The 17626-nt window shown below is 37.5% G+C and overlaps 1 protein-coding gene across 1 annotated transcript in view; it reads left to right on the top strand.

Moving 5' to 3' along the window:
- LRRC58 (leucine rich repeat containing 58) overlaps window positions 1-10865 on the top strand; it is a gene marked incomplete at its 5' end in the record, with an annotated part of 20186 nt that extends 9321 nt beyond the window's left edge. The window contains 3 exon segments of the mRNA XM_008048997.1: window positions 6649-6777; window positions 7771-8048; window positions 10599-10865. Of these exon segments, the coding sequence (XP_008047188.1) occupies window positions 6649-6777; window positions 7771-8048; window positions 10599-10807 (616 nt within the window).
- Window positions 10866-17626: the final 6761 nt, after the last annotated feature.

A 17626-nucleotide genomic window follows, 5' to 3' on the forward strand; every position in this document is an offset into this window, starting at 1 on the left:
GCCACTGCACTCCAGTCTGGGTGACAGAGTGAGACTCCAACTCAAAAAAAAAAAGACATTTTCCTTGAATGTAGCACAAAAAGTTTATCGAAAAGTGTGAAAGAAATGTTAAGATATGGATGAAAGATACTGAAGTTGAAACTGCAAAGAACAATTCAAGAAGAGAGTAAAGAGCATGAAAGAAAGACAATGTATGAAGTAATTATGGCTGAAATTTTCCACAGTTAAAGAAAGAACTTTCTTGATATCTTGATATGTCAGTAATACTTTAGAACAGTAAAGATGAATAGAGGAAAAAGTACTCAAAGCTCCTAGTGAGGCAAAAAAGCAGATTGCCTACAAAGGAACAGTAGAAGTATTGGCTGTAGTTGAATGGAACAGCATCTTCCTAGTACTAAGGTTTCTTACTGAGGCTTTAAATCCATTGCTCCTAAAGTAACTGCCAACCTAGAATTTTATGGCCAACTAGATTATTATTTGAGGTTGAGGGGAAAGCATCAGAGACAAAGGACTCAAATATTAAAAACCATGAGTTCAACCATAAGAACCTTAGAAAATGAAGGACATACCCTTATGGAAATCGGAACTGGCCTCCAATTCCTGAACAAAACCCAAAACCCACAGGTCATAAGAGAGAGGATAGACAAGTGGGACCTTATTAAACTGACAAGCTTCTGCCAAGCCAAAGAAGCACACGTATGTTTTATCGCAGCATTGTTCACAATAGCAAGAACCTGGAAGCAACCATGCTGCCCATCAAAAGAGGATTGGGAAAAAAAAATGTGGTACATATACACGATGGAATACTACGCAGCCATAAAAAAGAACAAAACCATGAATTTTGCAGCAACCTGGATGGAACTAGAGTCTATAATACTGAGTGACCTCTCACAAAAACAAAGGTCCAAGTATCACATGTTTTCACTCATATAATGGACCTTGAACATCCAATCTAATACTATAAGAAAATGACTGACAGTAGTGGGAAACTATGGGGGAGGGAGGGAGATGGGATTAACGAGCAAATATCTGTCTGGGCATGGGGAAGCACTTCTAATCAATAGGGTGCCTGAATGAAACGTATTTGTATACCTAACCCTTAACTGTACCCCACAACATCATAATAAAAAAATATTGATTATAAAAACAAAAACAAAAACCGTGAGTTCTTGCTGAAAGAACTGCTAAAGAATGTATTCCAAGAAAAATGAATCTTAAAAGAAATAAGCATCCAAAAACAATGGTGAACAAAATTGATGAAACATTGAAATTTCTGAATCATTATTGATTGGAAAAATTCTTATTTTATTTTTTTATTTCTAGTCAGGGATAACTTTATTTTATTTTCCAACTAATAAATTGGTAGAAAATCAAGATAGAACTATTTCTAAAAGATGATATGAAGAAGACTGAAGGGAGCATAGGTATGTGTTTAAGAGGGAGAATGCAAAGGAAATTGAAGGGATTAACTATCAAAATAGAAATAGCATATACATTTCTTTTTGTGTGTGTGTGTGTGTTGGAGTCTCACTCTGTCGCCCAGACTGGAGTGCAGTGGCACACTCCCAGCCACTGCAGCCTCGACCTGCTGGGCTCCGGCAATCCTTCCACCTCAGCCTTCCAAGTAGCTGGAACTACAGGTGTGCGCTACCACGCCTGGCTAATTTTTGATTTTTGTAGCGATGAGGTCTTGCAAAGTTGCCTGGGTGGATCTGGGACCTGCGGGCTCAGGCAATCCACTCGCCTCGACCTTCCAAAGTGCTGGGATTACAGGCTGAGCCACCGAGCCTGGCCAGCATATGCATTTCAAACAGAAGAGGAGTGGAACACAAGGAAACCTGATAAGCACAAGAAGCAAAACTGCAGGGGAAAAATATTAAGACATACAATGGTAATAGAAAACCTAAGTCTAGACAACAATTAAATTGTACTCCATTTATAAGACTTACACTTAAAATAAAAATACACCAATAAGGGTAAAGGGATAGAAAAAGATGTACCAATCACATTTGTGTTCATCTGAACTACTACTTTATGCTCCAGTCTGCTTTTCCTGCTTCCACTTCTGCCCATAGAGCCCCTCACCACTTCTCCAACTGTTTGCCACACAATGACCTGTGATTCTTCTAAAGAGTGAGTCAAGTTAAACTTCTAACTTTAGTTCAAAACTCTTTTCAGAACACTTCTTACAAAGACCCAAAGGGCCTTCTGTGATCTGGCCTTCCCAGGCTACCTCTTCAACCTCTTTGATTACCACAGTCCCACCTCAGTCACTCTGATGTGCCCATGCTGGCTGTGCTGCTGTTTTACGACACACCAATCACTTTTCTGTCTCGGGTTTGTATTCAATCATTTCATTTAGATCTCTGTTCAAATGTCATCTCGTAAGAGAAACTTTTCCTGATCCTTATCTAGAGTGTCACCTCTATCACTATTTGATTACTCCCCCCCTTCTTCTTATGACACTTAAAATTATCTGGCATAATAGATACGTATTTACTGATTTATTGTCTGAAATATAAGCTTCTTGTGAATTAGTCCAGAAACAGAAAATCAAATACTGCACGATCTCACTTATAAGTGGGAACTGAACGCTGGGTACACACAAACATAAAGATGGGATCAAGAGACACTTTAAAACCTAAAGTGGGGAGGGAAAGAGGAAGCAAGAGTTGAAAAACTACCTGTTGGGTACCATGTTCATTGTTTGGGTAATGAGTTCAATGGAGGCCCAAACCTCACCATCATACAATAGCACCCTTGAAACAAATCTGCACATAAACTCTCTGAATCTAATTTTTTTTTTTTTTTTTTTGAGTTGGGATCTCATTCTATCATCCAGACTGGAGGGCAATGGCATGATCACAGCTCACCACAGTCTCAACCTTCTAGGCTCAGGTGATCCTTCCAACTCAGCCTCCCAAGTAGCTGGGACTACAGGCATGTGATACTATGTCTGTCTAATTTTTTTATTTTTGTAGAGACGAGGTCTCGCTTTGTTGCCCAGGTTGGTCTCAAATTCCTGGGCTCAAACAATCCTCTCGCCTCAACCTCTCAAAGTGCTGGGATTACAGGCGTGAGCTGAATCTGAAATTTAAAAAACAGTAAGGTCAGAGGCAGTGGTCATGCCTCTAATCCCAGCATTTTGAGAGGCTAAGGTAGGAAGATTGCTTGAGCCCAGAAGTTGGAATCAGCCTAGGTAACTTAGTGAGACCTCATTTCTGCAAAAGCCTTTTTAAAAATTAGCCAGGCGTAGCCAGGAGGTCAAGGCTCTGTTGAGCTGTGATCATGCCACTGCATTTCAGCCTGGGTGACAGAATGAGACCCTGAATCTACTTGTTGACTAATCATTTTATGTAATATATAATCCATTTTAAATAAGAGGAAACTGCAAAATTAAGTAGCTGGTCCAAGTTTTTATACTGATAAGTGGTGGAACTAGGATTGAATGGAATAAATACTAACAAAAAATAAAACTGGTAAACACTATTGATAATCAGAGGAAATAGGTTTTAAGGGTAAATGGATTTAAAGGGACAAAGTGTAATGGTTCATATGAATTAAGAAACATTTCAGAAAGTTCTTAACAGTCATGAACTTGAATGTGTTTGCAATATAGCTTCTATATATTGAAAGAAAATGGAGGCTGCGCTCGGTGTCTCAGCCTGTAATCCCAGCGCTTTGGGAGGCCAAGGTGAGTGGATTACCTGAGCCCGCGGGTTCGAGGCCCACCTAGGCAACTTGGCGAGACCTCGTCTTTACAATAAATCAAAAAATTAGCCGGGCATGGTAGCACGCCTGTAGTTCTAGCTACTTGGAAGGCTGAGGCGGAAGAATTGCCGGAGGCCAGCAGGTCGAGGCTGCAGTGGCGGGAAGCGGTCACTGTACTCCAGTCTGGGTGACAGAGTGAGACTCCAACTCAAAAAAAAAAGAAAGGAAATGGAGCAAAAATGCCCAGGCTGGTCTCAAATTCCTGGGCTCAAACAATTCTCTCGCCTCAACCTCCCAAAGTGCTGGGATTACAGGCGTGAGCCACTGTGCCCTGCTGAATCTGAAATTTAAAAACCAGTAAGGTCCGATGCAGTCATGAACTTGAATGTGTTTGCAGTATAGCTTTTATATCCCACTTTAGCCTTCTAAAATGCTGGGGTTAGAGGCATGACCACTGCATCGAACCTTACTGGGTTTTTTGTTTGTTTGTTTTGTTTTGTTTTTAGTTGGAGTCTCACTCTGTCGCCCAGACTGGAGTGCAGTGGCCGCTCCCGGCCACCGCAGCCTCGACCTGCTGGGCTCCAGCGATCCTTCCGCCTCCGCCTTCCGAGTAGCTGGAACTACAGGAGCATGCTATCACGCCCGGCTAATTTTTTGATTTATTGTTGAGATGAGGTCTCGCCAAGTTGCCCAGCTCAGGCAATCCACTCACGTCAGCCTCCCAAAGCGCGGGATTATAGGCTGAGCCACCGAGCCTGGCTTCTTACTGTTTTTTAAATTTCAGATTCAGCAGGGCACAGCGGCTCACGCCTGTAATCACAGCACTTTGGTAGGTTGAGGCGAGAGGATTGTTTGAGCCCAGAACTCTGAAGGCAAGAAGGAAAACCATGGTTACAGTAGGAGACTAACCACCAGAGTAAGAAGGCAAAATAATAAAAAAAAACTATAAAATGTTTGCTCAATTATCAAACTCAATCTAAAAGCTACAAATTCTTTTTATACATATAATACATGAACAAAAATAGATCATGCTCTAGGCCACAAGGGAGTAAAGTTATGCCGAACATATATTTAACAGCAGACAACTTAGCAAATTAATGAGAGAATGCTGTATAACCCATGAGAAAAATGGTTAAATGGTATGAACAAGCAATTGTCTAAAAATACAAATGGCTAAAACATACAAAAAGATGCTAAACTTCACTAATAATTAGGGAACTGCAGATTTTTTAAAAATGTACCTTTTTTTATACCATCAGTAATAAAAGATAATATTAAAGCTAGTAATAATACTAAATGTTGGTAACGCTGTAGGTTAAGGTGTGTTGGGGGGGAGGTTTTTTTTTTTTTAAATTGGTAGTCTCACTCTGTTGCCCAGGCTGGAGTACAGTGGCATGCTCATAAGGTGTGTTCTTAAATGCTAATTGTGGATTTGTATATAACCATATCTCTGCAGGGCAACTTGGCTTTATCTGTTAAAATTACACCTTGTACTCTAAAATCTGCCATTTCTCAGGCCTCTCTGTTGGAACTCTGATTTAGTACATCTAGATGGGGCCTGGACTTTGTTTTCTTTGTTAAGTATTCTAAATAATTCTTACTATTATCTAGGATAATAGGTAACACTTTAGCTGTTTTATCCTACAGTTAAAGGTATTTTTAAAGAATGATAATTCTACTGAGTTAGCAGATTAAACAGGAAGACAAACGTAATATGATAATAGAATCTGTGTATGTATATATACATTTTATTTATTTATTTATTTATTTATTTATTTATTTATTTTTTGAGTTGGAGTCTCACTCTGTCGCCTAGATTGGAGTGCAGTGGCCGCGCCTGGCTACCGCAGCCTCGACCTGCTGGGCTTCGGCGATCCTTCCACCTCAGCCTTCCAAGTAGCTGGAATTACAGCTATGCGCTACCACGCCCGGCTGATTTTTTGATTTATTGTAGAGATGAGGTCTCGCTGCCCAGGCAGGTCTCGAACCCACGGACTCAGGCAATCCACTCACCTCAGCCTCCCAAAGGTGCGGGATTACAGGCTGTGCCACCAAGCCCGGCTTATTTATTTTTATATGTATTTTAAGAACTGATTCTGCTACACTCTGCAAAGATCTTTTAGAGGGTCATCACCACAGAAAGCATTACATTTTGGTGCAATACAGACTGTGTCTAAAATGTTTAACTACTTATTGGAAAACAAGAATTATCTGGAGTTTTAATTTCATGGTAGTGGTCAATTTAGACATCCTCTGAAGGTTGTATTTGCTGTAATAAGAACAAAGAAGAGATGTAGAGACTTCAGACATAGTTTTCTACTCTTCAAAAAAAAGTTATTGGTTTTCCTGGGGCCTACTAGTGCATCAGATTCAGGTCAGTATGGAATTCGGGGTTCCTGGAATTTGGCGTCTCTCCAGCCTTATTCATGATTTCTCAAGATGAATTATCTTCTTCCATTAAAAAGTGTACTCATTGTGCCTTACAAGTCCTCTATTCCAACCTGAAGTGTCGTCCCCTTTCTTCCCATCTAAGTGGGCTAAATTCATAGCCCAGATGAAATCACAAGCCTTTTGACCATCTTTCCAGTCAGAAGTACTGTGCCCTTTTCTTATTTCTCTTCCTTTTCATTCAATTCCTCTATCGTGTATGGATTGTTCCTCTTATTTTGTGATTTTAATCATGCAATACTTATTTTTGGTCTGTTTGTGTTTAACTATAATATTGTCTAATGCTGATATCTCATCTGTTTAGCTTCAGGAACTGAGTTCTCTGAAGATTATATTATTTCTCTAGAGACTGGATAGCACATAGCAAATCCTAAGTAAAACATTTGCTGAATAAATAGATGAAATGTATTCATTGTAGTAGAAAAAGTGGAGTAGCTTGTTCAACTTTTATTTATTTACTTTTTTGGTTTTGTTCCTTTGTTTTTGCAGTTTAGAGTGTTTATATCTTGGAGGAAACTTCATCAAAGAAATCCCACCAGAATTAGCAAATCTGCCTTCTCTGAATTACTTGGTATTATGTGACAACAAAATCCAGAGTGTGCCTCCACAGCTCTCACAGTGAGTAGTTTTGAGGGTTTGTATATACACAGACATCCACGCTTAGTAAGTATTCTCTTGCATTCACTCATATGTTTTATATGTAGAAAAAAATTAGCTAGTCTCAAAGTAAATATTACATGATAATTATAGTTCTGAGGTTTACTGTGAGCTGGATTATTTCTAATTTTACTCTTTTTTTGAGTCAGAGTCTCACTCTGATGCCCAGGCTGGAGTGCAGTGCCACACTCACAGCCACTGCAGCCTCGACCCACTGGGCTCAGGCAATCCTTCCGCCTCAGTCTTCCAGGTAGCTAGAACTACAGGCGCACACCACCATGGCTGGCTAACTTTTTTAAAAATTATTTATTGTAGCAATAAGGTTTCACCATGTTGCCCAGGCTGGTTTCAACACCTGGACTCAAACAATCCCCTCGCCTCTGCCTCCCAAAGTGCTGGGATTACGGGTATGAGCCACCGCGCCCAGCTTAATTTTACTTTGAATGTTCTAGTTTATTCCCTAGAATACTTGTTCAGCCTATTTTCAGTAATAAAAGAATACTTGTTTAGCATATGTATGTCTTATGGGATTTTTAGAGATTTTATATTTATATGAAGTATTCTTATCCTAATGGGACTTTATAATATGAAGGATCTTAAAAACTCCTGTTGCATCTGAAATCTTTCCTTTTTAGGTGTCTGAATGATAAAGCATACCTCACCAAAATCTTTGTGTCTAGCTTTTAATTTATATCAGCTAGCACATGAAAATACTCTCTATATGTTGTGAGCTCATTAAGATTCCAGGGGCAAAAGTCTTCATGGCATTTATAGATCTGCACTCTTATCTAGTTTCAGCGCCCTTTTGTTTTACTTCCATTGGACTTAATCTTAATTGCTCATTCTTAAGGGAAAATTAAGCTCCGTGCATGCATGCACTCACACACACAAATGTAACTTTCTTGGTAGTAATGTTGTTTGCTGCCATTGATTTTTATACTGTGTTTATTCTAGGTTGCATTCACTTCGTTCCCTCAGTCTTCACAATAACTTGCTGACATATTTGCCTAGAGAGATCCTCAACCTTATTCATTTGGAAGAGTTGAGTTTACGAGGAAATCCATTGGTTGTTCGTTTTGTTAGAGATTTAATCTATGACCCTCCAACTCTCCTGGAATTAGCTGCACGGACCATTAAAACCCGAAATATTTCCTACACTCCCTATGATCTTCCTGGGAATCTTCTTAGATATTTGAGTTTAGCCAGCAATTGCCCAAACCCAAAGTGTGGAGGTAAGTTAATTTAATTTGATCCAGGTGTCGTCTTAATTAGCTAAGTCTTCTTTAAGAAAAAGGCAGTTAGTCTTAGACATTTAACCCTCTGCTTCTTTTCCTTTTTAAAAAAAATTCATAATATTTTAGGATTCACACGCAAGGAAAATACCCAGGAAGTTTTATCCTATCTTGTCATAAGATAATAAATATGGTAAAATGAGAGAAAACACAATGGAAGCATAAACTGTTCTAATTGTTTAAAAGGAGTTTCTAAAATGTTTGGACTTTTCATATTTATTTGAAGCACATTTTCTTAGACTCACCATTCTTTGTATCAGATACTTTTATAGGATTTGATTTAAGATCTATGAGAATGGGCCGACTGTGTGTCAATTTTAGAATGTACCCTAGAATTTGTTTTTTTTTTTTTTTTTTGAGTTGGAGTCTCACTCAGTCGCCCAGACTGGAGTGCAGTGGCTGCTTCTGGCCACCGCAGCCTTGACCTTCTGGGCTCTGGCGATCCTTCCGCCTCAGCCTTCCGAGTAGCCAGAATTACAGGCGCGCACTACCACGCCTGGCTGATTTTTTGATTTATTGTAGAGATGAGGTCTCGCTGCCCAGGCGGGTCTCGAACCCGCGGGCTCAGGTAATCCACTCACCTCAGCCTCCCAAAGGCGCGGGATTACAGGCTGAGCCACCGAGCCCGGCTGTACCCTAGAATTTTATATTTTCCCCCTCAGATTCATTAGTTATTGAATTGTAAGTTAAGCAAAAGTACTTTTATATTCTGTGAGAAATTTTCTCTTTGTATAGTCTGAGATCTTACAAATGACAAGATAATATTGTGCTATTTTAGCTCCTAGTAACTTCATAATGCTTTACTCTATTTCCATGTTTTCAGGAAGCTAACACATTTGGGGGGTTTTATTAATCTATTAGTTTACCCTCCTAAATTATTCAAAGTAATATACCACAAATTTTCCCTTTTAAACTGCTTTATATTTACTACAAGGTCAGAAAATTACATGATTAGTGGGGAAGTATCAGAAAAAAATAGAATTAGAAATCATTGTTTCAGCCGGGCTCGGTGGCTCAGCCTGTAATTCTGCGCCTTTGGGAGGCTGAGGTGAGTGGATTGCCTGAGCCCGCAGGTTTGAGACCCGCCTGGACAGCAAGACCTCATCTCTACAATAAATAAAAAAATCAGCCAGGCATGGTAGTGCATGTCTGTAATTCTGGAAGACTGAGGCAGAAGGATTACCAGAGCCCAGCAGGTCGAGGCTGCAGTGGCCCGGGAGCGGCCACTGCACTCCAGTCTGGGTGACAGAGTGAGACTCCAACTCACAAAAAAAAAAAGAAAGAAAAGAAATCATTGTTTCTCCTTTGCTTGGACCACATCTTTTTATTTTTGTCTCTTATGCATAGTAGTTGGTGCCAGAAGAAACTTAGGTAGAGTATAAAGGTTAAGAATCTTCTCCAAAGAGGCAATGGGAGCCAACTTCCTAGATGTGCTGGTTATACTGCAATAATTGTGACAGTGTTTGTATGCTAGTGATGTGCAATATCTTTTTAAGGATCAACTAGAACCCAGAAGCACAGCCAGCAACCTGTTTTTCTCTCAGTTCCAGCTCTATTTTTACTTAGCTGAAGGGCCACAGTTCAGGAGCACTAACTTAGGAATCAAAAGGGCTAACTACTACTTTCAGTCTACCTGACTCTATAATTGTGTGAGAATCAAGTGAGATCATCAAACAGCTTTGAGACCTGTAAATTTAGAGCCTGTGGAAATATAAGATGGCATTTTGTTTCTTTCAGTTTTGCTGTGCTAAAAGCCATCACTTTCTGTAGATTTTGTATATAATAACTAATTCTTTTGGATCACTATTAAAGGATTTGTTTTGTTTCAGTCTCCTGACTATGGGATAGTACCAAAGGGATGGCTTGGGAGATGGAGAAAGATATCCTGTAATCTTGATTGCTGTCCTGCTAGTCACCCAGAGAAAAGAAACTAAGTAAACAGTATCCTTTCTGTGCCTGCTCCTTTTTTTTTTTGGTTTTTTGTTTTTTTTTTGAGTTGGAGTCTCACTCTGTTGCCCAGACTGGAGTGCAGTAGCCGCTCCCGGCCACCGCAGCCTCGACCTGCTGGGCTCCGGCGATCCTTCCGCCTCAGCCTTCTGTGTAGCCGGGATTACAGGCATGCACTACCACGCCCGGCTGATTTTTTTATTTATTGTAGAGATGAGGTCTCGCTGCCCAGGCGGGTCTCGAACCTGCGGGCTCAGGCAATCCATTCACCTCAGCCTCCCAAAGGCGCAGGATTACAGGCTGAGCCACCGAGCCCGGCTTGTGCCTGCTCCTTTTAAGATGAGTCTCCCAGGCTTCTCTTGGCAGCCAAATTACCACCCCTAAGATCTTCCAGCAGGTCTATAGACAACTGTAGAAGCAAGTAATACTTCTGCTTAAGATTTACAAAAGAGAAGGTGGTTCTTCAGAACGCTGGGGAAAGTGTTGAAGAAGAAACTTTGATTCCTTGCTTTTTAATGATTACTCTGTATTCCTTTTCTCTAGGAGTGTACTTCGACTGCTGTGTCAGACAAATTAAATTTGTGGACTTCTGTGGGAAATATCGCCTCCCACTGATGCACTACTTATGCTCTCCAGAATGCTCTTCTCCCTGCAGTTCTGCCTCTCACAGCTCTACATCCCAGAGTGAATCTGACTCAGAAGATGAAGCTAGTGTTGCCGCACACAGAATGCAGAAAGTTCTTCTTGGTTGAACAAGAGTTCAGGGTGAGATAGACTAAAAAACTGAATAAAAATGGTTAGAAAAGAAAACAGAGCTTTCAGTTCACTAGAAGTCTCATCTTCATCTTTAGTATTCATGAAAGAGTCAGGGATGATGCAAAAGATTTTGTGTTTCATCTGTTCATTCAGCAGGGATGAGTAGCTCCATGTTTGAAGTCTTTTAATATAGTTTATTCTGAATGGAGGTTCCAAATTTGGCTGGTTATTTGCAACTTTCACTCAAGTTTTGCATGAATCACACAATAGAATGTTACTTTCTGAAGAACCTTGCTGTAATAAAGCCATGAATAGTTATGGCAGTTGAGTTGAAGAAAGCAAGAAATTACCAAAGTTGTAATTATTACCAGAGTTTAGATAGAAAACTATCATAAACAGGATTAGCTCTCCTTTATATGTCTAGATTACAGAGCTATTCAGAGAAGCTCACAGATGGTTACACAGGTTTAGGACCTAAACCTTTCTGACCAACTAACTAGCAAAGTAAGGGATATAACTTTTAAGTGGGATATTAAAATTCTTTAGTTCCATTCCCTTGTTCTATATAATTGTTATTAATCTTATATAATCCAGCAATGACTATTATAGTGCCTTAATTCTAGCAAGGATATAGAAATATATCTGATAAATAATGCCAAAGCAACCTATAGCCTGACATACTATGCAGAACACTTTAAAATATGCTTTACAGAACTAGGTAAATAACTGTATCTAACGTGATCTCATGGCCATCTGAACTTCCATTTTTTTGCTTAAATGTCTAGTGATCCCTTAAGCACACCACTTTTACACTTAATGTGAGCCCACAGTCTTGATCAATCTATTCAGCATAAGACAGAATAATCTTTTTTTTTTTTTTTTGAGTGGAAGTTTCACTCTGTTACCCAGGCTGGAGTGCAGTGGCACGCTCCCGTCCACCACAGCCTCAACTTGCTGGGCTCAGATGATCCTTCTACCTCAGCCTTCCAAGTAGCTGGAACTACAGGCGCATGCCACCACACCCGACTAATTTTTTGATTTATTGTAGAGATAAGTTCTTGCCAAATTGCCCAGGCTGATCTCAAAGTACTGGGATTATAAGCATGAATCACCATACCCAGCAGAGTAATGGTTTTTGACAGAAAATTATAGCAGAAATGTAAACTAAGAAAGCTTCTTTATGCCTTGCATTAAATGAGTGGGGGAAAACAGTTTAAATTTTTAATAGTCAAATACAATTCCTTTGCCTGTGTATGTACTGAACTGTACCTTCCCCTGTATTTTAAAGAAAATGTAATACAACTAGAAAATCTTGACAACAAGCCAGATAAAATTGAGGAAGGGAGTCACTGTGTTTATATACAGTTAAACAGTTTCTAAGACTATTTTAACTATGGAATATTTTTTGAAAATAAAGTATTAATAAAACAGAACATATTAAATATACTATATCTTGACAGTGTAACAGAAAAATAGATTCACAAATTAATTGCTAGTAGAAATTACCAGATTTCTTTTAACTAGGTAAATATGCAATAAAGATTGAATAATAGTACAACTCTAAGTTGATATAAAGTAAATAATTAGATGACCAACCTATAATAACATGATGGTTTGTTGGTAAATGTCAATATACAGTAATATACAGGTCAGATAGGCATTAGAACATCTGATGATCACTTGACTTCTGTCATTTTTGGCACACTATTTCTTGAAAGCATATTGTTGTATAATAATATGTATGTGTATAAGGACTTTTTCATATATTTTTTTATTTTAGAAGAGACAGTAGTATAGGATAATTCAGGGTTTGTGTTTATATGTTAATTCATGAAACATGAGTTTCATGAACTGCAGTTGTGAAACGCTGCTATAGAATGAATCCCTTCACCTTCACCTTGTTATGTAGTAAGATTTTTTTTCTTTTGTTTGAAATTTGCTGACTATGTGTATAGAAGTAATCTAATATGTTTCTAGTACCTAGAAAAGTAGTACGTGGGTGATTATATCATAAAATAAAGGTAATAAAATTTTTGCTTGCTTCATATGAGCCACAGCAAGCTGCAAACTGCATAATTATGACAGGTAAAGATGACCTAGACTGTGCCTAAATTACAAATGTGAAATGTTTTTTAAGTAAGTGACTTAGTTAAGATATTTTCATAGAAAAATATTGTATTCATAGTAAAATATGCAAATTGTAGTACCACATTTTTTCTGGCATACATGTCTCTGCTTTCTTGGTTTTTTTTTTTTTTTGTTAACTAGAAATTTCCTCATGTAATTTGCTTACTTTCTAATTGATTACTAGCTTGACCTCAGCAACAGCTTGAATAGTCTTCTAAGAGTTATTCCTTGTAAAATAAATAGGTAGTTATGTAAATATAGTACTTAGCCTTACATCCTTTTTCAAGTTTCCTAGAAAGAGGGTATACTGCTTCATCTTTTACAGATGTAAATAAATCCAACCAGAAATAGTTTCTGGCATTTGCCATATAATGTTGATTTACACCACAGTGTTGCTTCAACAAAATGTTGCGATTCTTACTATGTGTAGTTGAAAAATCTGTGATCCGTGTTGTTGGTGACTTTTAATGAAATCTACATTTTAACTGTTTTATCTTCTTTTAATGTTTGACCTAACTTTTACAAGAGCTGCTGATAATTTCTTAGCTTTTCCATGTTTCTTTTCCTTTCCCTTTTTTTCATAACAATGATTATAGAAATTACCCAGAAGGTGAGATGCAAGGGACTTGATAATCTAGAAACTAGATAATCAGCTCCCACGTTATTTAGCTGACTATGTATTTAAAATGATAGTCTGTCTCATTAGTTCCTAAATCATGTTTGTGTTTAATTGCAGTTAATAAGCTTAAATGGGTTTGTAAAGACATGTACAGGATCAGCAAAACCTAATTTTCATAATGAAATAAGTTTTTGATACTGCTCTACTTGGACAATTTTAGTGACCAAATCTGGATAAAACTACTTGAGCAAAAACATTAACACATTTAGTATAGAACTCTTCAGTGCTAATATTTGAAATTGCAAAGGGTACACTGTGCATTCTTAGTAGTCTTTATTCCTGGAATCCATTTCTCTCAGTATAACCAAACTGAGTGGATGAGATAGTCCTAGGATTTTAGGAACTAGGAATATTAGTTAATATGATATTTTGATTCCATGATGCCAGAGACTTGGCTGACATAAGCACCAGCTGTCCAGGGTTCCCAGTATTCCTGTATTTGAGTACTGGAGGTAGATCCAAAGATGACTGGTCATATTTTACTTATAAATGGGTGCTGAAGGTATTTCTTGTTCTAAAATTCTTGATATTTAGAATTTTAGCACACTTAAAAATAAAGACTTGCACTGTAAACGACTTCAAATTTGAGAAATTTTTGTGTTGATGTAAATAAAAGCCCACAATAGTGCATTGTAATGTAATTCTACCAGATTTTGTAAATAACAGATTTAAACAAAAGAAGAAAAGGAAAAGGCTGACCGCTGGAGTGTTAACTGAGAAATCTTTAAAAGCAACAAAGGGCAGGGAAAGAGAAGTCACCAGACACTTTGGGATAGTCCTAAGCCAAGAAAGCCTTTAAAGTAACACTGAATTGTGTTAAAATTAATTTCTATAGTGACTACCATTCAGAAACTTTTACACTAGATTTATTCAGTGTCTGCTATTGGGAGATTGTCCACATCTCTCTATACTTAAGGGCCAGCAAATAATAGGATTTCTTAGCCCAAACCTTGCTCTTCCCAAAAGGGAGAAAGTAATACCTCATGAAACTGGAGTTTGTAGTACAGCAGGTAGCCTTAGTTAATGTTTACCTTTTCACTATGTAAAAAAGAAAAACACTAAGCAAATACAGCAAATAAAGCTGATCTTCTAAAGCATTTTAGCAGTAGCTGTTTACATAGAAAGTTAATGTTGGTTATTACTAAATCTTCATAAGACCCATTGTAGACAAAACTTTATCAGTTATGTATATATAAGATTAGTTAATCTGCATTTAGTTAGAAATACCTTATTTTTACCTTAATAAGGTGCATTTCTTCTCATTCAAAAGTAGGGATTTTAGTATGTCAGTGAAAATGTTACTCCCTAGTTAGTCCAAAATAGTGAACTTTTAAGCTGTGCTAGGCATTTAACAACATTTATGGCTAATATATAGGTTTTAAACAGTGTGACCTGTAATGCATAGTTCTGATTCTCTTTGTATTAGGAAAAAGAAAATACTTGACCTTCCCTGTTTCTATATTAAGCACTATACTCTATATAACATAAATGAATTTAATAGTGTGCAATTTTGTATTTTCATTATAATCATGATCTTTTTAAAGGTAGCAGTGATTTTAGTTGTGGTCACAAAGTATGTGCCTTAAATCCTTTACTCGAGACCCAAGATTTGGGGAGCTATATCATTTAATAAGTTATTAGTGACAGCCTTATGGCTTTCTTCATTTGATTTGAGGGAGAAAGATTGTGATCCTGAGAGATTCCTTCCCCTAAAATGGCCTAATGTGCACGGGTCTAGGGTTTCTGGGGAGGGAACCTCTATCATGCATACTGTCCCAGGAGGTCAAAGCCATAAGGATAAATGTCCCCGGAAATAAAATCAGTGAAAAGATATTTTCCCTTTTATATTATTTTATTTAAAAAACGTATCTGGTGCCAAAGGATGATAGCAGGTTCTAACAAACTTCATATTTATCGTATCATTTGAAGATACTGTTACTGTGAGACCTAACCTATTTTGCCACTGGCTTTCTTTGCAATATAGATTGAAAGGGAGATATGTTTTAATGCTTTTGCATGCAAATGTATCCATTATTTTTCTCTCCTCTTGGTCCATATTTACTAAGAATTGATTTTAAAAAAAATTTACCAACACTTTGCTTTATTGAACACTCACAGGGTAATAGTGATTGGGTGCTACTAGACTTTACCTAGTGTTGGTTGGTCTCAATTCTTGTAAGGGACAGTATTCAATCTAGTAAATATTAAAATCTGTTAGTTTAATGAAGGTTTTGTATATACTGTCATACTAGAAAGCCATAGTGAAAAGACCATCTGCAATCACCAGAACTTAACTTGGTTCTTTTGGCTATGCATAAATTGGATAAGACTTTTATTGTGAAGTTCAGCTAGAGGAAGATACTGAGATAAGATTGGCATTGGTATTGCTGGTATTGTAAAAACATGACTATATTGGTTAATTCTGTCTACAGCTGATGTTTAAAAGAATTGTTTGATTAAATGTTAAATGGTGAAATGTTAAATGGTTAATATTGATGTGTTATTGAGAATATTAATATCAACAGTCATTTTACCACAATCATATAAAGACTTGTGTGCCTGCAGTTGAGGTTTGCTATATTTCTGAGCCCACTTTGTATTCATGAGAAACAAAAACATAATGGGAGAAAATGTTAGAATAACTAGTATGTGAACTTTTCATAAAGTTTGGAACTTCAGAGTATCGACAAGGGATACTGAAAATATTCTGACTTTTACTTTGGTCAAATTGTTTTTTATGATCTGATTTCTTAATTTTCTATATTTGAAATCTTGTGATATATATAGCTATATCTATAGATATATAGATAATTGAAACTTGATGAAAAATTAATTCAACATGATTTAGCAATTTTTATTTTCAGGATAAGATATATAGTTTATTGTATCAGACTTAAATATTACCTTATATGCTAAATATAAATGGTAAATGTCCTAAAAGGAATATTTAGGCTACTTCAATTCTAGTACTTCCTTCCTCCTCTGCACAAGACACAAAATAACGTCATCTTCTATTAACTAACCCTCTATGAATTTTTGCCATATCGAACATTGTGCCTTATTTTATTAAAAGTGTGTTGTTGAAGTCCAATTCTGTATTCTGGAAAAGTAATAGTATTTTAGTCTTAATTGACAAGCATTTACTTTTTAAAAAAATCTTAAGTCCTTATGTTGGTATTTGTCTGGTTATTTATTGAATACAAACATTAAGCATATATAAGCATTTACTCTCTATGCTAGATACAAGGGATAGAAGATGAATTAAACTTGTCTATTAGAGCTCTTTCTGTTTCCACAGTTTCAACAGACTTAGGGATGATGCTCTAATAAGGAATTGGTGAGATCATCTTACTGACAGAAATTTCTTGAAATTTAGTCCAGAATCACACAGTCTTAACTCAGAGTACTATAATGCTAACAGTACATGATTTTTTTTTTTTTGAGTCAGAGTGTCACTCTGTTGCCCAGACTGAACTGCAGTGGCATGCTCACAACCACCGCAGCCTCCACCTGCTGGGCTCAGGTGATCTTTCTGCCTCAGCCTTCCAAGTAGCTGAAACCACAGGTGGACGCCACCACACCCAGCTAATTTTCGATTTATTGTAGAGATGAGGTCTTGCCAAGTTGCCAAGGCAGGTCTCAAACTCCTGGACTCAGGCTGTGCTCACACCTCTGCCTCCCAAAGTGCTGGGATTACAGGCATGAGCTACCACGCCCAGTGTACATTTATATAACATTTCATATCACTATTTTATAGGCCATTATTTTGATGAGCGTTTTCTAGATTACAGAATATGTGGTTCTGAGTTGAGGTTAACGGAGTGGGTAGGAAGGACATGTGTTTTGCAAAACAGCTAATGTTTTAATTTGCTAAGATGGAAGAAGCTCAGCACTTTCTGTGTTAGGTAGGAAGTCTTCTTGATAAAGTTAGGCCTAGAAATTTGAGGGACAAGAGGAAAAACATTGAGCATAACTGTGATCTCTTTCCTTTCCTGAGGATAAAACTGTT

The sequence above is a fragment of the Carlito syrichta genome, unplaced genomic scaffold (assembly GCF_000164805.1).
Source record: "Carlito syrichta isolate Samal-C Ts95f unplaced genomic scaffold, Tarsius_syrichta-2.0.1 Scaffold130411, whole genome shotgun sequence".
Classification (NCBI taxonomy): domain Eukaryota; kingdom Metazoa; phylum Chordata; class Mammalia; order Primates; family Tarsiidae; genus Carlito; species Carlito syrichta.